Source organism: Triturus cristatus, chromosome 6 (assembly GCF_964204655.1).
Source record: "Triturus cristatus chromosome 6, aTriCri1.1, whole genome shotgun sequence".
NCBI classification, from domain to species: Eukaryota; Metazoa; Chordata; class Amphibia; order Caudata; family Salamandridae; genus Triturus; species Triturus cristatus.
In genome coordinates, this window is record NC_140589.1 from 243523297 (window position 1) to 243547136 (window position 23840).

Genomic DNA, 23840 nt, shown 5'->3' on the forward strand with positions numbered 1-23840 from the left:
GCTAAAACTATGGTGGGTGTCCAAACTCTTGTGGACAATTTAGTCTGTTTTGTTTTGAATATAGTCTCGAAATCAATGCCGTTAAAAACTAAGCAGATGACTTATATTAGGAAGAAAAGGGTTAAGGGCACTGTAAATTTAGGTAGTATTGAAAAGGGTTTGGGAACTTGGGATTTGCTTGACTGATTCCAGTTCCTGGACCTGCAGATTTCTAAAACCTCACGTATGATAGAGCAGGGGCAATTCTCAGGTTCACAAAGAAGGCTTCTTGGTTCCCTATCCTTACAGGAACATGAATGTACAAGATGCAAGCAAGAGGCACATCACTATAAGCTGCTGAATTATGGGGCTATTGTAATTCGGACAACCTCATCAGAGACTTAATTGGTTTAGGGAGAGGCACTCCATTGGGGCCACTAACATTGGACTGCAATATTAACTCTGTCGCTGAGCTGGTTACTTTGAGGCCATTTGACACAGAGCTGGTTACTTTGAGACTGTTACTTTATTGGGTGTGTATTTGGACTACCAGTGAATTACATGACTATAGAGGGGACTCATTAACATAATTAATTTGGATTCCTCCACAAAGATTTAGTGGTTGGCTTATAAAAAAAAAAAATCATGGATTGAGCTAGGCCTGGCCAATTTTTGGGAAGTACCCGGTCAACATGGACTCAATGGTTAAAACTAGGTTTTGGGAGAGAGTTGCTGCCCAAAAGGAATTGCCCAACGACACGGGAAGCCACACAGGATGCTTTTCACAGCATAAATCTGTGCCTAATACAGAGACATTTTTAAAAGATATATGTCCAGCGTGTGCTTGTTCACTGTTTTTGCAATTTAGATACTGCAACATGGGATTCTGCTAAGCCTGTGCACCCGCAATGCATTTCTTGTATTCTCCAGAACGAAACAGAGGAACATTTATTGTTTTTCTGCCCAAAATATGCTAAACCCAGAAGCAGGAGGATTGTTCCCTTGTGCCGAAGCCTGGGCCTGACAAACCGAATACAAACCCTTAGGATTTACAAAAGCGATTCTACGACTGTCATTGTGGTGGCAGTATCTAAATTCCTTTACGTGACACGGTCTATTAGGCAAAAATTGTTAGCCCAATCTAAGAGGATTGTTGTGTGCGGAGACTGCTTATTTTTGGTTTTTAGCACTTTTTATTCTTTTTAATGTACTATTTTCTAATACTTGGTGTTTTATTTATTTATTAAGATCAACTGTTTTTATGATGTATTTTTGATATTGTTTAATGTTGATGATGACATGTTTTCCATCGATCAATAATCTTTGAAGCATTGAAACCTGAGGTAGTGCAAACAAACACTCTAATCAATGTTAAGTGCAGGACATAAATCAGAAGGGTTGAACATGTCCCTTTCCTTCAAGAATGTAAATTCTAACTGTTTAGTTTATGGAATAAGATGCAAGGTCTGCTGATCTACAGGAGCCAACATGCGACATTTAGGCTGCCGCTTTGACTCTTAGGGTGACAATACCAGCCTCCTACACATATAAAACAAACAAACGATTTTTAGGGTAGTGGGCAGAGGGCACTTTTGAGGCTGTGATAATGGAGGTCTGATAGCAAGGCTTCTGTGTAATGGTGACTCAAAGCCACACACTGTGAGAAATACTAGCTGTGCATGACCATCGGACGCGACCAGAGGGCACTGTGGGAGGAAATGCTGGACACAGTGCTTGACAGCAGGCTATCGAGTCAGGGATTCTTGTTACAGCACAAGAGTGCATCTTACCACAAGTGGTCAGAGGACACTTGCCATCTGGGTTTCTGGAACTGTCCCTCGCTGGAAAGATCCTTAAGGTATAGCATTATTGATAATTTATGCATATAATACTGCATACTAGGTAGCGCAGCTCCATTTGTGACATGCAGGCTTGAAGTGTCACCATCACAGATGGAGAACGCTTGCTGTGGGAGACCCTTTTTAATAGATGAATGCAACTCAATCTTTCCAGTGTGTGTTAAAGTATGCAAGTATTTTATTGCATAGTTTTTGAACTTTGAGATCAGTGCAGGTAAAAGAGCGATATAAAGGCATTATAAACATCTAGATTTAATTAAGCCACCCTTGGGGTGTGCCCTTCAATTGATTACAAGGAATTTCACCGAATAAGTAGGTCTGCATTGTAAATACAGAAAAGACAATAGCCATGTTGCTTTTGTTCGCTTCTTTAAGAGGCGTTCCTATGGTAATATCGCTCCAGTAATGTGCATTGTGACAGTGTCAGGTATTATCAGAGGCGTCTTACAGGCTGTCTCACTTCTCCTTGTCTATCGAATACAATACAATTTTCCAAGGGGAACAAAATAACGAGGGAGTCTTAGAAATATAAAGCAGTACAGGGGAATGAGTATTTGTTAAGGTATGATCTTGTGTCTCAGGTACAAGTTGGCACATCCACATGTCCACAATACTGGGGCTTCAGACTGATCTGCAATATGGAGTTTGATAAACTCTGTCAATGCAATGTAACCCAGTGGATGCTGAAGAGCAGCTAAAACAGTTTATGGCAGCCATGTTTAACAGCTCCATTCTTCCCTTTCATGAGTAAGCCAGTCAACATGTAATTCCTGTCAAAACAAACGTTGCATTCCCCAGTGCATAACACATTACAAAAATAGCAGAGCCATCGCTTTTGGAACTTTTCACTCCATATAATAACTGTATTTAAATAGTGTTTTATAGAACAGTTTTTCTAAGCCCTGTAAAGCTACTCCACTTACTGAACTTGAAATATTGAAAACTACGTTGGTGTTATCAGTTCAAAATCATGACCTACAGATCACACCAGGCATCAACATACAAGGCCTAACTCACTGCCAGATCTTGTCAGCTTTTGTTGATTACAACATGGTTTTATTAAATATGTTAATTTGTGTCTGAGGAAGGGTCCTGTGAGGTACCCCATTGAAGCAGGCCTATCTACGGATCTATAACATCAGTATGTATTTTTAATGTGTCTGATAAAATCAATTATCCTTGTCAGACAGCCTGTTTTCCGTGGATCAACACAACACTTGACACTGTTATGCTAGGATGTGGATAGAGACAATGGCAGTATTAGAAAAAGTGTCCCGGTGAATGCAACATGTATGTGCTTCTGCTTTTTGTGTCACTGGGGCACACTGGTATTACAGAAGGGGATGCAGACGCTTATGTGGCATCTTCCACAATTCGGATCATGCTGTTGCGAGATCTCAAGGGGGCATCTCCTATTTTGCATAGGGGTGAGGTGCAGTGCAAATATGAGAACAGACATGCGTGCGTGGACAAAGTCTGCAGTCACCCTGACTATGCACCGCAGAGGTGCCCTTTTGAATGGGGAAATGGATGTTGCAGGACACCTCCCCCCGACCCCGGCCTTTCCAAAAAGAGGCCAGTCTGCCTCCAGTGAAAGACAGAGATGCTGTTTCAAACTGCTCTTTCATCAATGATCTCTCCTCACTGCAAGCACTAGCTGCAAGATGTCACACCTGCAACAATGCGTTTTTTCAGTGTATTCAGGCATACTTGTCCCAGTCTGCACCAGGCACACCAAATTTAGACAGCACCCCAGTGCAAGCCAAGACAGTGCTCACGGGATAAACCAGAAACAAAGCAGGCGAACTTACCGAGGAATGATACGCAGACTTTGCAGAAAGTGTGAAACTGGAACTTGCTTGCAGCCTCTAGGAGGATTTTTGCATTGGCGGAATGTATGATCAGGGAACCTGTATAAACAAACTCCAATAGCAGCTCCAAAACTTCTGCACTGACGCTGGAAACAGCCAACTCCACTTTCTCCCCAACTTTAGTACTCTCCAGCAAAGACCTGGCAAAGGGCAGACAATGAATCTCTTAGAGACCAATCTGGATGGTTCTTTTCACCACATAGTCTAGAACATCCCTTCAATCAGAGTTGGCATGTTTTAGTAACAGGAATCACAGCGTTTAAAATGGCTGAACACATGACTTTACCTGGAGCTGAAAGAGAAGGGTTGAAAGCTCTACAGAAAATTGAAACAGCACAAAGAAACAAATTCAGGTTATTGCTAGTGTTCAGCATTCTCATGCAAAAAAAGAGGTTGCAAACAAAAAAAGGAAACACTAACATGAATGGAAATGAGGTACAGTGTTAGCTTTCAAAGGGAACCAATACATTTGTAGAAAGGGCAGCAAGGAGATTTAAAGGGAAAATACATGTCCCCTTTGACCTTGATTGCTTCCACTATACTTGAATTTCAAGATGTGATAAGCAGCGAAAGCACACCACTGTTTACTGGAAGTATATGGAATAGATCCAGATTCTGTGACATTTATAAAAAATGCACCTTTGATTGTTCTAAAAATATATTGTTCCCTTCTAGGCACTAAAAGGAAGCTATTAATGGCATTGACTGGAAATTGACTACAAGACGAGATAGACAGACAAAATGGTTAGAGCAAAGGAGGGAGGGGGAAACACCCCATTCTGCCACAGGAAGCCAGCAGCCATCCTTTGTGAGCTCTGAGGACTGTGGTGTAGGATCTTGCCGTTTAAAGTGCTCAACGATTTCTGATCAAAGTGCCCCTGCATTTGAAGTGTGCATTAGCGCTTGTAAGAGACCGCCACTGTGCAGAATCCTCTGGGGAGGCTACAATACTAAGGGCTCTTATACCTAAAAAGAAAGAAAATACATTTGTCATATTAGGGGAGTGAAAAAATTGTGATTAAAGTTGGGAATTTTCTTCTTTGGTTAATGGATTAAAATGACTGCAGCTCCTCTTCTTCCTTAAGACCATGGGTCACAGCGTATCCGCATTGCCTAGAGGAAGCTTGAAATAATAGTTATTGCCCTTTTCACCCGGTTTAAACACTAAATATAAAATGAGCAACTTGACTTTCTGGTGTATTTACAATGAAAGTTGATCATCCACTTGCATTTTCAGAATGTCCTCCTCGCTCAACCATTCAGGTGAAAGCAGGAACAACCCATGACCTTTGCTACCTATACCTATTCCATCATCCCTAGCACTTTACGCCTTCCACTCACTCAACCGCACCACTTTCCACCCATTCGATAATGAGTGTATCATGAGTTGATGCCCCATAGCGATGTCATTGTGCATTTAAGAGAAACAGATGAAAAAAAACAATTCTGGCCCCACCCAGAAGAGAACGGGCTACATTTTTAATTATGTGGGGTTTCTTTAGTATATGGAAGGCCAGCTCGTAAATTTGTAACATGAAATGAAACCTTTATTAAGAAATACAAATCGCGTTGCCGATGACGACTAGTGTAGCATTAAAAAAAACTGTTAATTATTCAGAACTTAGCTGCTCAATGTTTTTTCATTCATTGTGAAAGTGATGAAACTCAAGGTCACCTTCAGCCAACAGTGGATTTTTGGGGCCAAAACTTCATTGAATGCTGGGACTCTTAGGTAAAAACGTTTGATGGAAAAAATGAACCAAAGCTTTCAAGCATAGAAAGGACGAAAAGCGACACTTATAGCATGTGGTCACTAAGTGTAAAGTAAAGTGAAATGGCGGCCAAAACTTTGAATGAATTACTGAGGTTTGAATGAAAGGAGTCTTGCATTCTGTAAATTCGGCTGGTCCATTAGGTTTATAGATCGTTTTTATTGCAACACTATTTTTGGAAGATTCATCTGTGGGTTAGCAATATTTGGAACCACAAACGCCATGCCAATAAAGCCTTACTGTACTGTCATAAAAAAGTAACTTTCTACATCATTTTCACTTTTTCTCCATCTGGATGGGGTTTTAAGTTAAAGTTGGGTGACAAGAGAAACCCATCCATCTTGGATCAAACCTTTTAAAGTTTCCCAATACACTTAAAATATGTTGTCACTCAGATTAAAATGGTAGAGGGGAATAGGTTATTTCTTGAAAATCTCACTGATTCCAGCAATTATTACAAACGCCACTAGGGGGACAGACTTGCGATGGTGATCGCAAAATCACTGATCTCTACAAAGGTTGTTTTTGCAGCAGCCAAATCAAACCTAGGTATGGAGTGTCATTCTAAAGTCAGTAAAATTTGATTGCATATCTCAATGGTGTTTTCTCTCCTTAGGTATCATAAATATTATATTATGATTTACAGAAAAGCACTGCTTTGCGTTCACTCAAGCAGCCCCAGTTGTAGGCAGGTTAAGGCAGTAATGCACAGTCAGGAGCTGCTAACGATCTTTACATTTACCTAAAATTTCTACCGCACACCTTATGGTCTCGTGGACATTAGTTCCAGAACATGAATTGGATGCTCCTATTTCCCCAAAGTGTTTATAGGGTATGCAATGAGGTGGTCCTCAGGGGTGAAGACCTTTTCACAGAAGCATACAGTTGTCCAGAAATGACAAACGCGAATACTCCAGCCAGAAATTGCTGCACCACAACTGGGTTATATAATTTTTTCCAAACATCTTTAAAGTGGAGAAAAGATTAAGGAAGAACAGACTTCCTAATGAGGCTATGAAATTCCATTGATTAATAAGCCTTTTGCAGCGATAGGTTTCCTAATGGAAGGATTCGATTCAAAGTTTTGTGCAGTATCTCAAACAATCTTCACCCCAAGGTCTAAGGATTGCAGACCAGTGCCAACCCACAATAAGCTCTTTTAAAGTAGTGATTCATACAACTCCCCTCTTTCTTTGCCTCTGTTAACACGGTGTATTTTGATGTTACGTCAGCTGACAAAGCGGACAGAAGGAAGCATCAAAAATTAATTATCAGCAAACTAACTGTTGCACAGAGCCCTCATATTCAGCTTTCTACTATGGGACACTTTTTAGTGTCTATGTCCGCCTCCTTGTAGACATTGTTGAAGTTTAAGGTATCACAATATTTTCTATGTAGGTGATACCCAGACTTTCATCACTCTGTCCCCAGACTCTGGCAATTCTTTACCGACGCTCAAACCTTGCCTTACATCTGAGGTCTTAATAGTTCCTCTGGGGTCCATCATAGTGGCCAGAGCCAGTGGGACTGCTGCCAGTGCCTAAAGGCATCTAGCTGGACTGCGAGCTCCTGCTTGATAAAAAAAAAGAAATAGATTATCCACTAGCTGTTTTGGTCTCCGCAGATGCTTGAGGAAATCCCTCTGTTCTCTTCCAAACTTTACTGAAAGGATAACTGTACAGGCAATTATCTCCTGTTTGGACTACAGCAATGTGCTCTCCCCTGGTGCCAATAAGTCTTCTCTTTGAAGACTTCATTCTTCCCAGAACACCGCGGCCCGCCTTTTGTGTCACATGCCCCTGTCTAAGCTCTACTTTGTGATCTCTATTGGTTCACCATTGATAAATGGATCAGAATCTTGGCCCTTTGTTATGTGCTCAAAGCGTTGTATCAGACACAATATCTTTACCTCAGGAGTTTGGTTCAGGCTTAGACCTTGGACTCATGGGATCAGAACCAAGCTGTAGTAACTTATTTTAATCTTGTGAGACGGACAGGAAGGTAGCTCCTATAGTTATCTTGCTCCCAATTTGAGGAAATCTCTCCCTCTCTCCCGTCTCAGGGCTTCCAAAGAGTTTCTGCAAGCAACTTACAATGTTGCAATTCTAACTCGTTTCAGCTGTACTTTGCTATTTTTCTAGCACTGGGAAGCACTTTTTGGGGCTGCCACGCGCTTCACACATCCATAAAACAGAAATAGAGAAGGAGTATCTTATGAGGGATCTCCCTCACATATTATAATTGTGGCAAGCCATTAAACATCAGCAGAGCATCTGCCTTGACCTCTAAACAAGGTAGTACATTGACCAACCCCAGTTGTCGAACTGTCTAAAGTTTAGGTGAGGCCACATTACCATGGTGTGGAAACCGTACCAGTGATGTAAAAGCCACATTGAGCTGCAGTGTAGATTGACACCATCCAAATGAGGTACTTTATAGAATTTTTGTTGTTGATGTTTATATAAAGCCACGTTTGGCACAAATGACTCTTAGCTGGAAGCCTGCAAGATTTGGCTACGTAATGTCCCGAAGAAGAACATGCTTACTATTTCGATTGGTTTGGCCTTTCACTAAAAGGCCACCAAAAGTTCCCTTCCTATATACTGCATAAGGTAAAAGCCTGCTGTTTCTAAAAATATATATTGTTCCATGGATTTTGCTATTCAATCGCCTCTCTTCGCTATTGTATTTATCAATTAATTTCAGCAGTTTTTGTTAAATACATTACACAGCTGATTTAATCAAAATGTGTTTTCCCGTGCCCGAGATCTTGGGCAGTAATTCATTCAGTGTTGCTTAGCTCCTTTCCATTCAGCAAAATAACTTGGCTCTTTAATGAGGTGTGAAAAAAAAACTGGCAAACAGTATGCCTTGGCCTCCTGCCCGGAAGAAAAGGAGGAATTACTTGCTAGAATCTTCCAGGTTAGCAAGTATACAAACTAACCAGTGAAATAGTGACCCTAGGCGGAATTGCTTGGTGGCAGTCTGTGCTGGGACCACAGAGAAAAGCTGGCCCTTAGAACAACTTAGGGTTCTATCCACATTTAAATAGGTCAGCCTTGGATGGGAATTCTGAACTTCACACATTTGCTCTGTGGTTCTACCCCTCCGAAAGACCCAAGAGCAAAGATTGCTGGATACTTACAAAAAACAACACGAAGAGCTGAGGAAGTAGGCCGGTTTGGGCCCAAGATTACGACTGGATTAGGAGTTACCATTGCCAGAAAACAGACTCGGAGGGTCCCAGAATAAGTGGGTGCAGTCGGCCCCAACTGCAACACCTTTCGCCGCTTGTGTCCTGTGCCCTCCTACTGTGGAGTACTTAAGTGGGCACCAAGTACCCCTTGAGACTCAGGGTAGCGAGGCAGAGCATTTCAGAGGTGTACAATCAGCTAGAGATTGAGAAAAATAATCACTGTCCAGTTAGCTTTTACTTATAAAAAAATGAAAGTACTTTACTGTAACCACTACTAAATACACATTTAAAAATCTATATACAGAATGGCAGGTGAAAATGGCTATGGCGATACCCTCTAAAGGGCCTCGCAACCAAGAGAGGGGTGTACACTAACAAAAGGTCCCACAGATCAGCTAGGGGTAACCTGAACCCCTGTGCGGGAGGCTTCCATAATGATCTGCACACCTGCAAGCCCTAAACCCTATTACACAATAATCCCTTATGTGACTATTACAACAGGGAGGGATGAATTTATCAAATGTCAGGCCTACTGGCTTTGTCAGGGTGTCACTACATTAGTCAATGGTAGAATCACAAGGTCAAAAACACAGTGAAAACACTATTAGTAGATTTCAAGACTTCAATGACATACAATATGCTAAATCACTCACTGTTACTGCCAATATTTACATTTTCAATATTATGCCCAGTATGAATATTTCTTCTATTTTTACCCTAGCAGTAAAGCAGCAACAGGACCTTGAAACAAATATCCTGCACCCCTAGAACCATAAGACTAAAAGTTCCAGCTTCAAGAGTGTCTCAAAACGGTCTCATGGGGTCATGCATTGCATGAACCGGAAGACTTAGGGTGGTAATCACATTTTTAAAGTAAGGTTTCTTTGGGGGCATCTGCACTACTGCCAGCACCCAAGAGCCCACAAAACACTTTCCTGGCGATGCCACTGACCTTCATGGGGTAACACCAAACCAAATAAGCACATTTCTGTCTCATTCTAGGGTCTTCTGAGACGAATCTTGCACTTCCTGTTCCTTTGATTTGGTTATGCCATGGCTCGGGGAATATTCATCCGTTCCTCTATCTCCCAGAAGCTGTACTTTCCGAACTGCAGGGTTTACCACTGATACCCGGATCTCCCCAAAGGCTAGCAAGTTGTGATCCGCAGAGCACAATATGCTTCCGATGGCTGCCCACCTGGGGCCCTGGCCCTCTCATGGGAATAATTAAGGAGCCATGTAGAGCAGTAAGGTTGCCCTCCATCCAGGGCACTGCAAAAACATTGGGTCATTCAAACAATGATTTCTCCGTGGCTGGTAAGCCAAGTATCGTGGGGTTTGGAGTGTTCTATTCCTAGCCATCACGAGTATTCATTTAGAGTCATCTGGCCAATAAAATGTTCCAAATGTTTCAGAATCTGATTTTTTGACTGTTCTTCTTCCAATTATTAAGAGCTCAGGTTCTTCCCTCCTGCCCAATGGCTATTTGCAGCCTGCTACTTAGGCTTTCTGGCAGTACACAGTACATGCTTCTCTGTCTGTGCTCAAGGTACTTCTCCTTGGTCAAGGTTCTTTCCAAGCAGTAGCCTGCAGCCCTCAGAGACAAGTACGCTTACTCCCCTGCAATCCCAGTTCCTAGTCTACCAGATCCAGTTTGTATTTTCGTGGTGCTTTTTAACTTATATTATTGATTTTTGTAATCATTTCTCTGGTTTTCTGAATCCAAGAACAACCATTTTTCTGTCATTTTATTTATGAAATGTTTCTCTCCACTAAGTTGATGTGGGATTTTTAAAAATATATATCTTTAATGATTTAAATATAGTTGTGCAGTGCTTAAATACTTACCACCCATTTCCCTGGTAAAAGGCTCCTATTTTGAGCTTAGGTTTTTCCATTGAAACACTGCTTTGCCCTGCCTATGACACTGGATTAGGAACTCCGTCTGACCCTTCCCCTGAATTCATAATGGAGAATATTACACACTTTTATTTTGCTATTGGTTTAGGCAGTAGGAATACTTATGTTTGGCCATAATTCCTTGCCTGCTGACTGTGTGCCACACAGAAGTCTAACCAGTTTCCGGCATATGTCTTGACCCCTATTAAAATTGATTTCGGCTCACAATTAGGTTCTCGGGCTGGTGACAGCCACTCAAATGACATTTAACATGTGTATTGATCTTAATTTGAATGATCTCACTATTAAAAAGATATTAGTGGTTTAGCATTTAATAGTTCATACATTTAATTATGACTTATATATTAAATACACCTCAGGGCTTTGGAGAACATCTCATTAAAAATACAGAAGGAGCTGCTGTGCTATCTGCTCTGCCAAAGCTTGAAAGGTTTAAAGGAATGTTAAGAGACATAAGTTGGAGAAGATGGTATGGACTTTTTTCCAGCTTGTCCACAAATGTGACATTTATTTCACATCTTTTCTTAGACCACTGCAGGTTCTGCTGAATATTTTTATGCTACTCTCTGGAAAGAGTTATGCCTCTTGGTTTCTTATGGAAGTAGTAAATATAATTGTAACACTATGGTGTTAAACAGATAATCAGGGATCCCCTGGCAAGAAAAACATTCCCTAGTTGAAATTTGATGAAAGTTGCCTGTGAAATTATACTGTAGTAAAAGGGAGAGAAGGATACTTGGTATAGAAAATAGTTGGGTTAGGCATACCTTCCCATGCAATGCAAGGCTGGTCACTTAAACGCCCCATGCTTGACTCACTGATCTGTTATTCAAGCCTGGAAAGTACAGAAGAAGATCTAAAACCCTGATTTGCTGTGAAAGCATACCTATGTGTCATAGCTACGATATGGATTATTACCCAAAGGAATAGGACACAGGACTACTGATGGGAAACCCCTAAACAGACTTCTAAGGACAACAGATGTTTATCTTCTATGGAATTGTTAGACCTGCCATCTTTTGGCATGTTTCTCCCTCTCTTTTTACTTTCTGACCGCCTTGTTTTGACTCTGTTTTTGCTGGTTTAGTGTCTCTGCGCGCTTTCTCACTGCTGATCAGTATTAAAGTGCAAGTGCTCCTAAGGTAAATTGTTAATATTGGTTGGTGTTTCCATGATTGGCTTATTTGATTTACTACTAAGTCCCTAGTACAGTGCACTGTGTGCGCCCAGGGTCTGTAAATCAAATCCTGCTAGTGGGCCTGCAGCACTGGTTGTGCCACCCACACAAGCAGCTCAAAGGGTCTCAGACCAGCCACTGCAGTGTCTGCGTGCAGTTGTGACTGCAATATAGACCTGGCAAGTGCACCCATTTGCCAGACACCAAACCTTCACTTTTCTTACATGTAAGGCACCCCTCAGGTAGGCCAAAGACACCCCCTTGAGCAGGGTGCAGCGTATGTGAAAGGTAGGTCATTTACTGGTGTGTGTGTAACATATCCTTTTTCACTATTGAAAGGCTATCTGCCCCATAGGATAGAATGGGAGTTAATTTGTAACACCTTACCAGTATCACTTCCCATGGGGACAAAATAGAGAAATTGAGTTTGAGCTCTCTAAACTCAGAATTTAATAACACATCTTTTAGCAAAGATGTTTTTTAAATTATAGCGTTTGAAAATGCCACTTTTAGAAAGTACGCATTTTCTTGCTTAACCATCCTGTGTCTCTCTGCTGGGTTGTGGATTGACTGTCTGGTTTTGGAGTTACAGGCGCTGGGGATTCACTGTAGACAACCACTGGGGGGTTGAGGTGTGTCCTACCTTTCCTGGATGAGTCAGTGCTGGGCTGAATAGATCTGGGCTGCATTTAGAGTAGTGGGAGGAGATTTATGTGCACCTGAATAGGCCTGGTCTGCCTTACACAATGCTGTCTCCACCTCCTGCCAGCAAGCTGGGCCAGAGAGGACATAACTGGTTTGGACTAAGCACAGAGACTCTCTGCCACAAGAGAACCACGGGAAATGTGGTATAAATATTGGGGCCCAGACCCCATAACTTTAGAACTCTTTTGGACTCTGAAACCTGCCAAGAAGAGCTGGAGAACCTGTGTGGAAGAACGGCTATTTTGCTGTGTACTTTGCTGTGCTGGCCTGCAGTGGCTGCTTCTGTCTTGGGCAGATAAAAGACTGGACTGAACTTTGTGCAACTTCTTTATTTGAGTTTCTCCAAGAGCTTGCCCCCTGTTCAAGAAGTCTCAGGAACAGCAAAGACTTCAAGTTCATCTGCTACCAGCACTTGGAACTGTGTGTTTTGTGCTGCAACAGAAGAAAAAGCACCCCAACGCCGTCACTGACCCCGCTGTCAGCTCCGTGTCCTGAAGGCACCGCAGAGGGCGCCGCCGCACTTCGCACCTCAACCCTGGTCTCACCCACGCCGCTACTGAGTCGTTGTTTGCACCGTGACCTGTGGGCAATGCACTTCACACCGCCTCGCTTCACACAGCCACACTGGTATCCCTGATGATGTCGCTCCACGTCGACATCCACACCGCTGCTTCCACTGTGGTTCGAAGGCACTGCTTGTAAGTTACACGACACACTGCCCTCATCACACACCACAGCTTTGGCCTACCAATGCCAGCGCCATCGACTCCTGTTCATCAGCCAATGACAGCGTTCCTGCAATGACGCCGTCGCTGCTTGCACCGTGAACTGCCAGCACCGCGATTAGCTCCGTATCACTTCGCACCGCAGCCCTGGTCTCACCGACGCTGCTGGATGACCGTCACTGTGCCACTGCCTGCAAAAACTGATGGTTCCATATGCCGCTCTGCTGCACTTCCCACCACAGCCCCGACTCCAGCACTCCCAACTTCAAACGCTAGGAGTTCGATCTGCAACACGTGTGACTTCAAGGACACGATGACTCCTGCATCGACCTCCAGAACCAACGCCTGCTGCTGTCGGCTCTTCGGAGCTCAACGAGAGGTTACCGATGCCCTACATTTATAATGGTACAGTTTTGCACGTCTTCCCGACACCATAGCTGGCTCGCGACGTCGCGGTCAGCCAGAACTCTTTGGATTTGTTGTTCATGACGCCGTGATAGCCCCGGACGGAGCTATCAACTTCAAGGAAATTTGTTTTAAGCATATTTTTGATTATTGATATTTCTGAGAACTGTATTGTGGATTTTTATCGTTTTTGTCTTGTTTGCACAGATAAGATATTGTTTTTTTTTCTAAAACTTGTCTGGTGTCCTTTTGTAGTGTTTTCACTGTACTACTGTTGGTTATGAGAAAATGTGTCACACACTGCCTCTTTTAGAAGTGTATCCCCCTTATCCTGACTATGAAGAAGGGTCTCTACTTGGACAGGGTAACAACCTGCCATCTACAGTCCCCCATTTCTAACAGGAATGCTGAAGCATACTGTGGAGTCTCTTTCTTGAGCATCAGTTTAGCTGAAAGATCGTGAAACAGAGGCTGCCTCCTCTATTAACTGAAGAAGTACTGCAAGGAATTGGATACCTTTTTCTTGCTTTACTATACCCACAACAGTGTATGGGATCAATATTATCTTGGAGGCTCAAGCTTCCAAGTACAACTTACTGCACTTCTTTAACCTAAATTAAAGTTTCATAGACAGAAAGTAAAATGCCTTACCAGTATGAGCCGCAATATCTTTTTGATTTTGCGTATTCATAGGTCACAAGTGCTTTGTCTCTAGGTACATTATTTTAGTTATTTCCTACTAACCTTTTTGGAAGAATTGGTAACTCCACATTCTTCATATATATTAAATTTTAAAAGCAATATCTTCTCAAGCCTGAATACCGTTCTTTAAAAATTCATTGCAGTTTTGACCATTTCCATGGCTAGTTGCTAATTTTTTTGCTTAAGTTGTCTGTTCGGTTTGACACACACCATAACTTTTGCACATTTATCTGGTGGTGCTCTTTTCTGTTCAGGCCAAACTGCCGAAGATACGCAAGGAATACCTAAAGGGTAACCTTGTTTGCACATAGGGGTTTTTCAGTTTGTGTGAACTCAGTCACAGATCATATCAAGAAAGTGATCCCTCATTTGCATAGCATTACAATTAGATTCCCCTCTCTCACCATTCAGACTCTTAAATGGTCACAGGATTACAACTATCAATTTGTGTCTTACTGGCTAAGTTGCTGGGCATCTCTAATCGCAGCTAGCACCTATCTTTATGTTTGGTGGAAGATAGTGCTGATTTTTTACAAAGGCTTTTCATTAGCATACTGCTGTAGGCTGTTGATTAATCCAAGTACATTGCAGCTGCATTTTGCTGTCCATTAGAAGCGTCACAGTTTGGTATGTGGTCTGCGCTTCCACAAGTAAGGGGTGTTTTTGTTTTCTTTTCATAAACAGTCGTTGGAAAAGAAATTCATGCATAAAAAAGGATTTTACAGAGTAGCTTTAAGGAAGGTTTTCAAAAGTACATTTTCAGAAGGCTGAAAGAAAGCAATTTTATATATTGAAATACAAGTTACAATGGCAAATAGGACAACAGGATCATGTATTTCCCTGGTTTTCTGCAATACACTGCCACCTTATACTCTACATAATATCTAGTTAAGAAACACTAAGACACTAAAGAAATTAAGATGCTATTTACACAAGAGATGAGACTGGAAGAAGGTAAGGCTTCAGACGCCACATACATCAGAAGGTAGAGAAAGTCTTAGTCAGCATAGACGGTGCATACCTCCTTGACAATCATATAGTTCTACAAGAGACGGTTCATACAAGTTACAATAATAGAAGATGAAATAACTCCAATAGTTTTGCGCAAAAATATTATTCCTCTTAGTTTACTTCATCACTTTAGTTATAGTCTGGCCCAACTACCAATACAATGCAGAATAAATCACAAATACCTGGAATAATGAATGATTAAATTTCGCTCACATAGCATACCAGAGACCACGCTTACCATTGAACTGGTATGTTAGAATGTAATTACACGTCAGTGTAATTTAGAATCAGACACACGAAAATATGATACCATATATTTTCGAATGAACATTTTTTTATAAAGATGGAAAATGACATCCCCTGCCAAAATAGAAAAAATAGGTATTATGCTGTATGTGAATTTATTGGATTTCTATTTAAAAATACTTTAAAATCTGGCTTTCAAAAGCTACACATCACACTATTAACAAGGATTCTTTTTGAAATATGATATGCATGAAATAATAAAACAATTGAGCAGCTGAATCAGAGACTCTATATAAAGATGGCACACATTTTACAAAGGGTTACACAACTATTCTTGAAAGATGGATGATATTATAATATGTGGCAATCAATAGAAGAGCACAGAGGGAGAATGGTAGTTTACTATTTTCTTGAACATTTGATATCTAATGGAAATTAAAGTTGAACAAAAAATGTAAGCGTATATGGGGTGTCTCCTTGTTATGACCTTCGGAATACATATTCCTAAAATGGAGATAATGCCCAAGTTATTTATTTTTATAAATCACCACTAGTGATGCAGGTATGGGAAGAGCAGTGACTGTGTTGTTTCAAAGAAGGATGAACATGATTAGGAGTGGCTACATGAGGGTACGTAAGGGGTGCTGGAAAAGTAATCTGACATTTGGTATTGTAAACAACAGTTGAGCATGTTAAGGTTCAGTGTTTGGAAAAATCTTTGGCAAGTCATGTCTTATCAGCACATAGAAAGTTATTTCTCTTTGCAGCAAATAGATACCCATGAGCATGGGAAGCAATGAGGAGGACTGAGGACAAATATATAGCAAATAATAAAGACGTTTTAATAAAAGCAAACAAGGAAACAATGCAACCACTGCAGATTACTGGGATGGTTTCACTTGGGGTTCTGGGACCAGAACCACTTAAAAGCCCTCAATTTTAAAAAGGCAAAGTTAGATAATAAAGAAAACACAAAAATGTATCATAGGGTCTAAGGGAAAGTTTCATGACCTGCCTCAGTTCTAATCCCCTAATCCTATAGTTGTAAAACAAACGAAAGGAACTGGGGGTCTAGCAAAATCCTGCAGTGTGAGCAGAAGTATAGGTAGAAGGCTAATTAGTCCTAAATGGCAAAAAAAGAGGAGTAAGAAGAGAAGAAAGAGACATACAAATGCAATCTAAAAGGACCTCAGAGCTAAGCTTGGATACCCATCAATTGTCTGAGTGATCAATCCTATCATCTGGTCATCCAATCCAGGATAAAATGTGTCTCTTGATCATAGAGAACATCTAGTTTGGAGTGATTTCACTCAAAAAGGCCCAAGATCGTGAAAGGATTGGAGCGAGGAGACTAATAATTGCAAAGTGATGGAACAATTGAAAGGAGTGCAGTGCTGAAAAAAGGAAGAGTAAAGTGGTGTATTAAAATAGAATTGTGAGAAAACACTACTAATTTAATATGTGAATCTCACACTCTAAATAAAACAACAGTGCAAAAAGCAGTGTTCAACAAATAACTGCTATATAGGAAGGTCGACATGTTTCAGCCCAATGGGAAACATTTCTCCCTGCGGCTTTCTTCAGGACCCTTGTTGTTAAGTTTTCGCTACTGCAATAGTGTATTAACACAATGTATAGTGAAAAAAGAAAAAGTGCTTGTCTCACTCTCATCTGAAGGTAGGACTCTATACAACCTTCAGTAGCTCCTCCGCTTCAAAAGGATGCAGTGAGCATCTGTCAAGAAAACATATAAACATTGTCTCAGTCTTCAAAATGGTACTCCCAGAAATGCAAGAACACCAAACCTCATGTCAAAGGGTGCTTACCCGTAATGATCGAGGAACGGACCTCACCTCGCCTGGAACCTGGCTCAGGACTAGGAGGCCCGCTCTGTATTAGAGAGAAAAAATAAACTTCCACAAAACAGAAAGTAATCGAAAACGACTAAGCATCTTGGCAAGGGAGCTAGTGAAGGTTACTACTAGCATCTGTATACCAAGTGTGTATGAGCAAAATTCACACCTATGTATGCCAAAGTGAAGGATCCCTGGTCCTGGGACTGTGACAAATGTCCGTGAAAAAATTGAATAGCTAAGGTTGGACAGTAAAAAATGGCCGTGTCTTACTACTTAACCATTGTAATCAAAGCCATGTTTGGAGAGGCAATGTAAAAGCACCTAAGGCATACTCCAAATAGCAAAGTTCTCCTAGGTCTGTGAGCTACGATACCAAACGGATGGTAGTGTAGGAGGCACAGAGAGCCAAGAGACCTTTAGCCCATTGGTGGTGATGCCCCCCTAATGTGAATCACTGCGGACGGAGAGGGGTTCTGTAAGGTGCGAGAGGCGCAGTGATGGTGTCAATTCATGTCATTCGAAGCCGCTATGATTTCAAGTACACATCAAAAGGATGGTAGTGTAGAGGGCACAGAGAGCCAAGAGACCTTTAACCCACTGGAGGTAATTACCCCGTAATGTGAATCACTGCGGATGGCACGGGGTTCTGTAAGATACGAGAGACGCAGTGATAATGTCAATGCATCTCATCCGAAAACGCTACAGATTAAGATGCCTCGAAAAATAACCAATATTCCTGGGAAAAAGTCCTCACCTATCCGTCGTTGCCCCGTTGTGGCTTCCGAGTCAGGAGAAAGGAGGTGACCGGAGCAGCCTGCAAAGGGTGTATATAAGGCTTAGAAGCCTCGTAGACTTCAAGCGCGAGCGCGTACAATACGCGTCAGCGCCTAGCCACTGGTGGATGATGGAAAAACGTCAGAGGACTACAAAATGACGTCAATGCAATGACGTCTGTAGTTCATAGAACGTATAGGCGCTCTGCCTAGTATCGTCTATGTATAACTATGTATATCACACTCACTACGGGGGGTCAAAACAGTATCAACGCACTGGAATCCTCATAAGTGTCAACTGCAAACGCAAGATAGGAAGCGTCAGCGCATGATCCCTGATGGATGGAAAAAACGTAAAGGGACTACAAAATGACGTCAGAACAATGGCGTCTGTAGTTCGTAAAGTGTGCAGGTGCTCTACCTAGCATCATGTCTATGTATCTAGGTGTCATACAACCTGTTGGAGACACAAGCACAAAGTGACATATGTGCAAGACAGAAGGTTGTCATACTGATGTGAACACCATGGTATCGAGACATATCTAAGGCAGGAATAAAAGGAGTATAATCCAAAGGGCCATTATAGAGCAAAGATGGATGTAAACAAAGGATCTTTCTGAACTCATTTAAAGGGCAGTCCACGGGATGTCGTCATTGAGGCCCCTGACATCGCTTTGTAATTTAAACACCCATTTCTGTTCCTTAATAAATAGATATTTAGAAATATCACTGATATGAGACGGTATAATGGGCTTTTCAAGCACTGTCCAAGTGAAATCATCTGCCTTGTGATTGTTTTCAATGAAATGTCTAGTTAGTCTTGTAATCGATTTCTTGCATCGAAAGGAGCTCTTGTGTTCTACCATGCGAGTCCTGACTTTGCGAGTTGTCATACCTACATATTTGCATTGACATGGACAAGTGAGTAGGTAAATGAGGTTGTCGCTGTTGCAGTTAGTGAACTTCTTTTGGATCCAAGGTCTGTTTCTACCTATATCGATGGAAGTAGTATGTGTAGTGTGTGGACAGATGGAACAATTGCCACATGGAAAGTGACCTGTCACTGGGGGGAGATCCCATAGAGTGCCTACAGCTCTCTGGGGAATTGATTTTGGGCGTGTGTGTACTAGCCGATCTCGTATGTTCACAGATCTCTTAAATGAAAACAACGGGAGGGCCAGCGTACCATCACAGGAGTTCAAAATGCGCCAATGTTTGCGGACACACTTTTGTATCTCATTGGCCATGGTGCTAAAAGTAGTGACAAAAGTCATACATTCAAGAGTTGGTTTCTCAAAGGCGGGTTCCAGAAGTGCTTGGCGATGGTTGTTAGTAGCCCGCTTAAGTGAACGCTTAACCAATCTGCGAGGGTGCTGTCTGGAAACCAATTGTTCTGTTAAAGCATCAGCGTGTTTCTTGAAGGTGTTGTCTGTGGAACAATTCCTACGGACTCGTAGGAACTGACCAAAGGGCAAGTTATCCCTTAATGATTTGGGGTGTTGGCTATCAAATCGTAGTAAGGAATTTCGTGCCATTGGTTTTCGGTAAAGTTCACTCTCTAGACCTGTGGGTGTGACAAAAATCGACAGGTCTAAGAAGGTCTAAGAAGGCTAACCTTTTGTCGTCAATTTCAACCGTGAATTTCAAGAATTGATTTCTGGTATTGAGCCAATGATGAAAGTGATGGATAGACTCCCGATCGCCTCGCCACACCACCAACACATCATCTATATAGCGTTTCCATAATCGGATAGATGAAAAAAACGGATTGGTGGAATTGAAGATGTGCTGCTGTTCAAAAGAATGTACATAGAGGTTGGCCAGACTCGGCGCAAAAATGCTGCCCATGCCTGTACCGGAGACTTGCAAATAGATCTGATCTTCGAATCTAAAAAAATTATTATTATCCTTCATGGCAAGTTTTGACAATGCCATAATGAAATGAACAGGAGTGATGGAATTCAGTTCAGTTTCATGTAAGATTGCAGACACTGTATCCAAAGTCTCATCTTGGGGAATCGAGGTATATAATGCTTCCACATCAAAAGAGACTAACAGGTCTCTTTGCATGTCAAAATCAATGGTGGGTAGCAAACGCAGTACGTCCTTAGTATCTTGTAGATACGTGGGCATCTTGCTCACAATAGGTCTCAAAAAGGAATCTACAAACGTAGACAGAGGTTCCAGGATCGCTCCTTGTCCCGAGATGATTGGTCTGCCCGGCGGAGGTCTTAGGGCTTTATGTATTTTGGGTAACATATAAAAATACGGCACTAAACTAACATAAGGAGGTGTTTTGAAACAGACCTTGATAAGCCTACCGAAAGGAGAAGATGTGGTGATAGTAACTCAATAACACAATTCCAAATGAAAATACAGTAGGCTAAGTAGAGTCTCTGGTGCTGCAATGGACTGCGGCTAGGAGGTTATCTTTCGTGAATGAACAACTGCTCATATATAGGGTCAAGTAGAAGACACAATTCTTCTATGTGGCTGTCAAATATAGGTGTAACATGGTATTGTGTACTAGTAAAAAGACAGCAAAAGGGAATGACATGGTCCGTCAACAGGATATGGTTTATAAAAGGTTTATAGAAGTCAAGCCTTTATCTGAATAGTTTATACACATTTGTCAATATTGTAGTTTTTGTACCAACAGTAAAAACTAACTGAGAAGAACATGCAGTTCCCTCTAACTATGGCTCAATGTTTACCTTTGAAAACATTTATCATATGATGAATAACAAAACCATTTGTATGGTGTGATTTTGAGAAAGTTGAATAACCAGGTTCTATTTACTACAGTTGCCAAGCAGACATGATAGCTTCCTCAATAAGAACTATAAAGAGCCTCAGAGTTATTAAAGCAGTACATGTGTAACCAAGTGAAGCACTTTGTTCTCAAAGTAATTCAGCAGAGAATCTACTGTAAATAGTCAACAAATTATTATGCACTCATATTTTTATGTTCTAAAAATACCATAAGCAACAATTGTGATATCGGCCCAAGTAAGGTGAGCACAAGATGCAGTGACCAGCTGTGTGATATTTTGCAAAAGCTGACTTTACTAGATTGTTAGATAACATATATTTTCTAATCTTTATTTGGTTTAGTTTATTCATTATTTGAATCTGAACAGTTTATGAAAATATGGACAGTTTACAATATATTATATGCCATTGCATTAAAAAATGTTTAAGGTGAAATGCAGCAGTCACTAATATTGGGGTGCATTCTCCAAATTCAGAGCAGAAAGTTAACTTAGTGGTACTTTGTGCAGATCCATACACCCCTCTTACCTAGCTACTGGCACTTTGTATGACATTTTACTTCTTGTGAGAATTACACAATCCTTGCAAGATAATAAAACTATGTAATAATGCTAATAAACTAATATTTGCATTCTGTGTTTGTGGAATAGAATGTATTAGATTTGCAGACTAGTAGAGGTAAGAGTAACCATATTAGAGAAAAGATACCAGGACTCCATATGAGAACATGATATGCAGTGGTATGATGGAATTGGTGGAATTATTTGGACTTGCACTGTAATACTGCATATTCTACAAAACAGTGTTGGCATTTTACAAACAAAATAGAGGCTGTCTTTTGGTTTTATGAATATGGAGGAAATAAAAAACTTTCTAAAGTATCTTTATCCAAACCAATACTAATTGATAAATTGGAACCCATTTTTACATTTACAAATTACTGGAAGATGTAGAGATAAATATTTCAGTTTCTAATTATTAAAATATAATGAAAACTTTGCTAAGAAAATAATTTCGGGTGGTACATCTATCAAAATCATAAGTTTTTTACAGCCCTTCCTATTAATGAAATATCTGCGATGAATTAAAGAGCAAGTATACGTACATGGTAATCTGTTAATGATCCTTATACTTCAACTATCACCTAATGATTGAAAATTATTATATCTAAATGTTATTGAGTGTATTTGTCTTGTCTTAATCCTAGGCATTTCTACATACTACTGAAATAATGTATTACCTCAACCATGATAGAAGGAAGGTATCGATTAAAGAATATTGGGAAATTCTGGCCTCATCCCAGTAGTACCCTAGTCAGCAGCAAGTTGTATTACTGCAACTAACTCTTAGTTGGACTGCTGCAGTATTAAATCCCCTCCTGGATAAAATAATCAATTTTCCATAATCCTTAACCTTTACAAGCATACGCCCTTTACTTACTGCCAGAAACAATAAGACTGGCTACTAATCATGGGTACTACACAATCTCCTTATAGTAGTTTACAAGACCGTATAATGTTGAAATTACCTGTATCCCTTTCAATGTTCTCTGTTCCAAACCCCTTGATGCTACATGCAGGCAGCCAGTCACCACTTCTATTCAGAAACCAAATCACTCTGAACCACATTAAGGTTAAGGTCTTATGAAATTACTCAACCACTTCTTGCAGTGCATTAAGAGGCAACCTGTGGGAAACATCCTCTTCACTCATTCAAGTCTGCCTTCAAATTCAATCTCCTTAGGCTGGAGTATCAGCACAGTTGACAACTCTGGTTGCATCTGTCCTAGAACTTATAGCAGACAACTCATTTAGCTTAATGCAACAACTATGTAATGGTAAATGCATTGCATTGTGTCTGTACGTACTCCATTTTTCATCAGTCATATTCTATTACCACTTGTCTAAGCTGAACGCCCTCCGCCAATGTTCTTACAGGACACCACTTTCCTGTTAAAACATCAATCTAACTTTAATGTTTATTAAACATACATGTTTGCCGTAACCTTTTAATATTGACTAAATTCTAAAAGCTTAAATTGGCATTAATATATGTTTTAGAACTGTTAAAATATTTACTTGGAATTATTAGGTTGTTAACAAGCTCATAAACATTAGATATATTTTGTCATTTGTGTAGTTAGTACATTCTAAATACTTTTGAAAGCCTAAAAAGATCGAATAAGATACTACATCTTCTTGGGATTTCTTTAAAAATTGGAATAACCAGTACAAGAATACAAAATTTGCCATATATACTATATAGAAAAGTTAAATATTGTACAAAAATGGAAGTAGATGACAGTTTTATAATAATTTTAAAACATCTGTTTTGGTTGTTTCTAAATATTTCTTTTCCCATTTTTTTTTTACTTTGTTACTGTGAGCTAGTAGCACTAAGATTTTTGTAAAATGTTTTGGTAATTAGAACATCAGCTTTTTTTTTAAACAAAAATTCTGATAGAAAGAAAATAGAAATAAAAATGTGTTGAAAAGGTATTTTTTCAAAATGTTAGAACCATTACCTAAACTGTTTTTTTAGTATTATCCCTTTTATAATCAAAAGTGGATGTTTATCAAAAGGTGCTTAAGATTGTTAGTGAAATTGGTAGTCCAAAAAACTAAAAACTGAACATGTTAAAAAATGTTTTTAAAGTTCTATATTTTAATTATTACATTTCTATTTACAATGTTTTGTAAGTATAAAGGGTTGAAGAATACTTAAAGTATTTAAACATGCATGTTTTACGTGCTTGCTGAAATAATCAAAACAGCATTTATGAGCCTTTAACATTTTGAAGATTAATTCCTATTTGTTTAAACCTTCAGATAACCATTTGATACGTATGAACAAATTAATGATACAGGTTTA

General features: G+C 40.4%; 1 protein-coding gene across 2 annotated transcripts in view; it reads right to left on the reverse strand.

Moving 5' to 3' along the window:
* Positions 1–23840, reverse strand: part of KLHL29 (kelch like family member 29) — a 1101789-nt gene that overhangs the window by 184489 nt on the left and 893460 nt on the right. For both annotated transcript variants that reach the window (XM_085610611.1, XM_085610612.1), the window contains exon 8: positions 3650–3849. In XM_085610611.1, the coding sequence (XP_085466737.1) occupies positions 3650–3849 (200 nt within the window). The remainder of the gene's footprint in view (positions 1–3649; positions 3850–23840) is intronic.